This window comes from Petaurus breviceps, unplaced genomic scaffold (assembly GCF_028583685.1).
Source record: "Petaurus breviceps papuanus isolate PSGF00001 unplaced genomic scaffold, PetGlider_PUasm1.0 154, whole genome shotgun sequence".
Classification (NCBI taxonomy): domain Eukaryota; kingdom Metazoa; phylum Chordata; class Mammalia; order Diprotodontia; family Petauridae; genus Petaurus; species Petaurus breviceps.
Window position 1 is genome coordinate 16,392,127 of NW_027185715.1, and position 6,223 is coordinate 16,398,349.

Genomic DNA, 6,223 nt, shown 5'->3' on the forward strand with positions numbered 1-6,223 from the left:
TATATCACAGGACTGAATGATAGTTATAGATTTGGAGAAAATAACGGGGAAGGACTTCAAATCTTATCTAGTCCTAGCTGTCTGAATTAAGAAAGAAAAATTAGCAAATCTATGAAGTATGATTTTGTTTACCAATCTGTCTATTGCCAAGTGTAGTTATTTGCCCATTTTAGATATTTTTTAAATAATTTTTTAAACTAGAGTCATTAGTAATGAGTAAATAAGAACCTACTTAATACTTCTTACAGCTATGTTTTGATTTCTCAAATCTGGTAAGTCATGGGAAGATGACACAGTCAGATGGCATATTCAAATGCTAACAGTGCTGGTCAACATATAAGGGATTTATTTAATGAAACAGGAATGAGAACAGTCCTATACGTAGCATCAAAGACCTAGGTTTGAATTCTGACTCTGCCACTTAATATGTAACTATGGGTAAGTCATTTCATACCTTTTATCTATTTTCTCACTTGTAAAATGAAAGCAGCTGGATTGGAAGAGCTTTAAATTCCCTTTCAGCCCTAAAATTCCATGATTTGATTACTCCAAAAATTGAACAGAAGACAAAATAATGAATTTTCTAATTGTTCTTTGTTGCTATTGTGGACATGAGCTATCTTTAGAAAGAACATATTTAGGAGGCGGCTAGGTGGCACAGTGAACAGAGCACTGGCCCTGGAGTCAGGAAGACCTGAGTTCAAATCCAGCCTCAGACACTTAACATTTACTAGCTGTGTGACCTTGGGCAAGTCACTTAACCCCAATTGCCCTGCCCTTTCCCCTCCAAAAAAAAAGCAAAACAGAAATGAACATATTTACAAACAAATATTGGGGAAGTTCGGCAGCCTCAGTCCTAGATATGAAGTCAGGAAGACCTGAGTCCCAACTCTGACCTCAACAACTTACTAGGTGTGTAGTGTGTGACCCTGTGCAAGTTACACTTAACCCCCATCTTCCTCATCTGTAAAATGGGAATAATAATAGCACTTCCCTTCCAGGGTCATTGTAAGGATCAAATGAGATAACATTTGGGAAGTACTTAGTACAGTGCCTGGCATATAGTAAGCACGATATAAATATTAGATTTTATTATTTAATATAATTTTGTGGGATGAGTTAAGTATTGGAGTTAAGCCCCCTTTGGGAGCAAAAGCTGTTTTAAGCTTTTAAGAGGAATGTCATTATCATTAACACCAGTAGCAAATCGATGTTAATGAAAAAAGACCATTATGACAACCTTTCTGGACTGGTTTCTTGTTCCCTCAAGCATTTTGAAAGTTCAATCTATGTCACACACAAATCACCACAATATTATTTTGTAAATTATGATGTAAAAAAACTTGTTGTGAATTTTGAGAAAACTTTCCCCTTAAAATATAAATCACATTTTGTCAAATATCCTTAAATTCAATTTAGAGTCCATTTCGGTTTGTGGTAAAACATCTCCTCCTATCTTTGACCCCAACTGAAAACATGGACTAATAGTTAAATCCACATGTCCTTTCTTTTTAAAAGCAATTGGGGTTAAGTAACTTGCTCAAGGTTACATGGCCAGATGTTTCTGGGTGGGTGCTAAGTGTTTGAGCCCAGATTCGATCCCCAGGTCATCCCGACACTGGGGCCGGTGCTCTTACTAGCTGTGCTACCTGGCCGCCCCCACATGTCCTTCTAATTCTGAGTAGAGAGGTTCTGGTGATTATAAGGCAAATTCCTTGTGGAAAAAATATTAAATAAGAATTTTCCATATGCACAGGAAGAATGAAGAACAGACTTAATGAACAAAATCATCAAATGTCAGACTTGAAAAGAATCGTATTGGCCATCTAGTACTATCCATACCTGAGAAATAATCTCTTCTACCATGTGACTGGTAAGTGGCCATCTAGCCTCAGCTTGAAGACTCAAAAAGAGCAAATCTATTACTTTCCAAGGTAGCCTATTGCACTTTTGGACAGCTCTAATTGTTTGGAAGTTTTTCCTTAAATTTATCTCTTTGCATTCATTTGTCCAGGTTCTTTCCTCTACAGACAAGCAAAACAAGGCTAATTCCTTTTTTACATGACAACCTTTCAGATATTTGAAAACAGTCATCATATCCCCCTGGGTCTTCTCTTCTTCAAGCAAATTTCCTTTTCCTTTAACCGGTCTTAACAGAATGTGGACAGAAGACCTTTCACTATATTTTCAGAATACAGCCCTCATAAACCAAGAACTTTATTATTTTGCTTCTCTATTGAGAAATATATGTCAAACTGATACTAACCTTTTGAATACAAATCTCCACAGTAGTTTGAATGAAAACTATTTCATTTAGAAATTCCATTTAGAAAAGGGTTACACTTTCAGCCAGAATCTATTTTTCAGCAATGGACTTATTTCTAGGTAGGATTCTGACTCAGTTTGGTTGACCAACCAGCCAACCAGCATAGACTATCTAATGTTTTACAAAATCTGTATCTGCTCTTGTGAACTTAATCTTGCCACAACCTTGAGCTCCATCGTGAAGATGGATTTACTATGAGCTTTATAACTAGCTCTAGAATATAGAGTCTAGAGCATTGTGTTTTTTTTAAAGCAATTGGGGTTAAGTAACTTGCTCAAGGTTACATGGCCAGGTGTTTCTGGGTGGGTGCTAAGTGTCTGAGCCCGGATTCGATCCCCAGGTCATCCTGACACTGGAGCCGATGCTTTTACTCACTGTGCTACCTGGCCGCCCCGAGCATTGTGTTTTAAAAAAAAAATTTCAATAACTTTATCCTAATATAAATGGTTTCTTTTGTGACCCTTTGTAATTGCTGGGAGCCAGCAACGAATGCTACTTAATGCAATTACTTAATTAATTAAATTTATTTAATACATTTAAAAACATTATTCTAGCAACGGGTCCATAGGTGCCTTCAGACTTCCAAAAGGGTCCTTGACACAGAAAAGGATAAGAAGTTCTGTTCTAGAGTTAAGATTGCTTGTCTGGACAAGGATTTCAGTCTTAGGCCTCTTGATACTGAACAAAGAATGCTATTATGCAGTAACATGGTAATCATCTTTTACCTTATCTCAGTACAAGCTCAGAGCTAACTGGTTTACGGGCATCAGTTAGCGGGTGGCATGCCAGTTTATTTCTAGCCTTTGCTATCCACATAATCATTTGGTCTGTACCTTGGCATAAATACCCCATGATCTGCCTATAGTGACATTTTTACACATGGCATATTCTTGATAATTATCAGCTAATTATCCAGCTGATATTAGAACCATCTGGACGTGATGGTTAGCATATACTTAACATTCTAAACAGTGTTAGGTATCAATTGAAATAACTTGACTGGAGGAAGAGAGGACATAAAAAGAACACATGCAAAAGGGTAAGTCATATATATGTATATATATAAAGCAGAGTCAACCAGCAGCCAAAGGACTCCAATTATTGACATCGTACCTTTGTTTTATATTAGATTATGGTTTAAAGAGGCATGCGAAAATATCTTAAAAGTACCTGTACATCATACTTATTGCCGTGTAAAGAATAGCAAAGGCAATAAATTCCCTGTAAAGCAGTTTGTAGATGCTGCCTCTCCACTTAAGGAGTAACCTATGAAATCCAAAAAAAGTAGCATTTGCTACCTTGCTGGAGTAAGTGACAGTCATCTTCTGGATAATGGGTTTCTGGAAGAGAAAAAAAGGAAAAACCACTGGTTACAAGAAATGTGGTGGCTAGGGCTTTTGCTTTATCTTAAGGGAAATCCATATCATTAGGCAAGCATTCTTGACCCAGGAGATATGAAGATTAGGGAATGTTTGGATGAGAGTGATCATTTCAGCAGAACTTTCAAAAATTTTAAATTTAGTGACCATCAATATGCAAACATTTAAGTGCCCAAACAAGAAAACAGAGGTAGCAAGGCAGAGACAATGGAACATGGGGCTTGGAGTCAGGAAGTCTTGAGTTTGAATCTTGATTTTGACACATTAACTTGTGACCTTCCTGGGCAAATCACCTAACCTTTCTGTGCTTCATCTTTAAAATGAAGAGGTTGGATTTGATGGCTTCTGATGTCCCTTCAAGCTATAAAGCTATGATTCTATGGTCTTATAACCACTGAAATCCCATCATTTATGGATTTCTTTAACAAGAAAGCAATTAAACTAGGAGTAGCTAGTTAGCACAGTGGATAGAGAGCCAAGACTGGAGTCACAAGACTCATCTTCCTGAGTTCAAATCTGGCCTCAGACATTTACAGCTATGTGACCCTGGGCAAATCACTTAACCCAATTTGCCTCAGTTTCCTCATCTGTAAAATTAACTTGAGAGGGAAATGGCAGGATCTTTGCCAAGAAATCCCCAAATGGGATCACAAAGAGTCAGACATGACTGACAATGACAGAATACCAATACCTAAACTAATCCTTGTTTTTTCTGTGTCCTTTTCTGAGCTTTTTTCTTCTCTTATGTATTTTTCCAGATTTTGATGCTGTTTTTATTTATTATAGTCATTATGTTTATCAGTATTTTGGTTCTTCTACTTCATTCTCTCCACAGAACTCTTGTGTTTTTTTTTCACAACAGGATTTCTCCAAATCTCTAATATGAATGGAGTGGAAAGGACTCTCTGGAATCAGTTGTATTGGGACACCAATTTTTCCAAAGCCTTTCAAGCCTTTGTGTCTAATATGCACAGAATTCGTTAAATTAGATAATGCATATTTGGTTGAAGGAAGCAAGTGACATTATATGTAGTCTCAAGTGAGCTACTATATGGAGATACTGCCCTCTATCATGTTTTCTTTATACCATGGCAAAGATTAGCAGACTGGACACATTATGTCCATCTGAAAGTTCAAGGATGGATACTCAATACTTAGAGTCAAAGCATTATTCAGAATCAATTCATCTACCTGTGATATGGGTTGTGTGTTTGAGATACACAGGGAGAATTAAGTCACTTGTAAAAAAGCTGTGCATTTTTTCCTTGAGCTCAGGAGGAAAAATGCAAATGACTTGTGAAAATTCCACACACAGATTTCTTTCCTGATTGTTTTTAATTTGGCTATGGACATTTGGGATTTATCTCTCTGCCAAGATCTCACTGACAAAAGCTTATCTCAGAAGATGTAGCTCCCCTTCACTCTTGAACACTTAAAAATCCAATTTGGACCATGAAGTCATAGATTTAGAGCTGGGTCATCATTTAGAAGTTGGTCCTTTAGTACAGTCACATTGTTTTATGGAGTTGCAACTGAGACTTACAAAGGTTGAAATGACTCCACCAAGGTCACAAGGTCATAGCCAAGATTTAAACCTAGGTCCTCTGACTACAAAACCAATTTTTTTTCCATTGTACCATTCCTGGAATGCAGTGATATTAGGTTTTCCTGCCATCCAAACTCTTCTATCAGATGCATAGAAATTGGTGGTCTTTTGGAGATGGGAAAAGAGGGTAGGAGAATTGTTTAGTGTATTAAGAACTGGGATGACTGCAGTGCTTTCTTTTAGTAACTACCTGCTTGAATGATCACACCCAGTGATGTAGGTAGCCCCAAAATAAATCCAAAAAATCATGGCTATAACCTCAATTGAGTTTAGCTTCCAAAAGGTCTTACAGAATTCTAGTACTTCAAAGAGACATTCAAATATTAAGGGTGGCTTTCTTGTTGTTGTTATTGTTTTATAAGTTCAAGGTTCATAAAATGTGAAAAGACTGCTCAATCTATAATATGCAACATGTTCAGAACAGAATGATGTGAAGACAACTTTTAAATCTTGGGTGTCAGAAGTAGGATAACGGGCACAATTGTTGTTTATAAGCTAAGACCTTCTCTTGCAAAATCTACTGAGACTAAAATCATAGAGATGGCAAAGAACACTTGGATCTGCCAAACAAAATTAAAGCCCATTTCCCAAGTGTTAACTAAAAAGTCCTCAGATTGATGTCTGATTTTGGGGACATGGCAAGAAGCCTTTACGCACCAGTTTACCTATCTTTGTTATTTAATGCAAGAGCTAATTGGTGGTATGATATCTGTATTCATGTTTACTATTAAATTTAAACTTCAAATTATAGAAAGCTGCTAACATGTTGAGTGGAGGGAATTTCTGCACTAGGTGTTCCCCACAGAGATGTAATCACAGGTTTATGTGTATGTAGCTAGCTAGCTAGATGGATAGATAGACAAGCAGATAGATAGATAGATAGATAGATAGATAGATAGATAGATAGATAGA

At 36.8% G+C, this 6,223-nt stretch overlaps 1 protein-coding gene across 2 annotated transcripts in view; it reads right to left on the reverse strand.

Annotated features, from left to right (window-relative positions):
- The window catches only part of BEST3 (bestrophin 3), a 49,324-nt gene that overhangs the window by 41,844 nt on the left and 1,257 nt on the right, over window positions 1-6,223 (reverse strand). Inside the window, exon 2 of one of the 2 annotated variants that reach the window (XM_069081819.1) lies at window positions 3,497-3,666. In XM_069081819.1, coding sequence (XP_068937920.1) covers window positions 3,497-3,648 — 152 coding nt within the window. In that variant the 5' untranslated portion in view covers window positions 3,649-3,666. Of the gene's footprint in view, window positions 1-3,496; window positions 3,667-6,223 lie in introns of those variants that run through there. The other variant, XM_069081829.1, reaches the window with a different exon arrangement.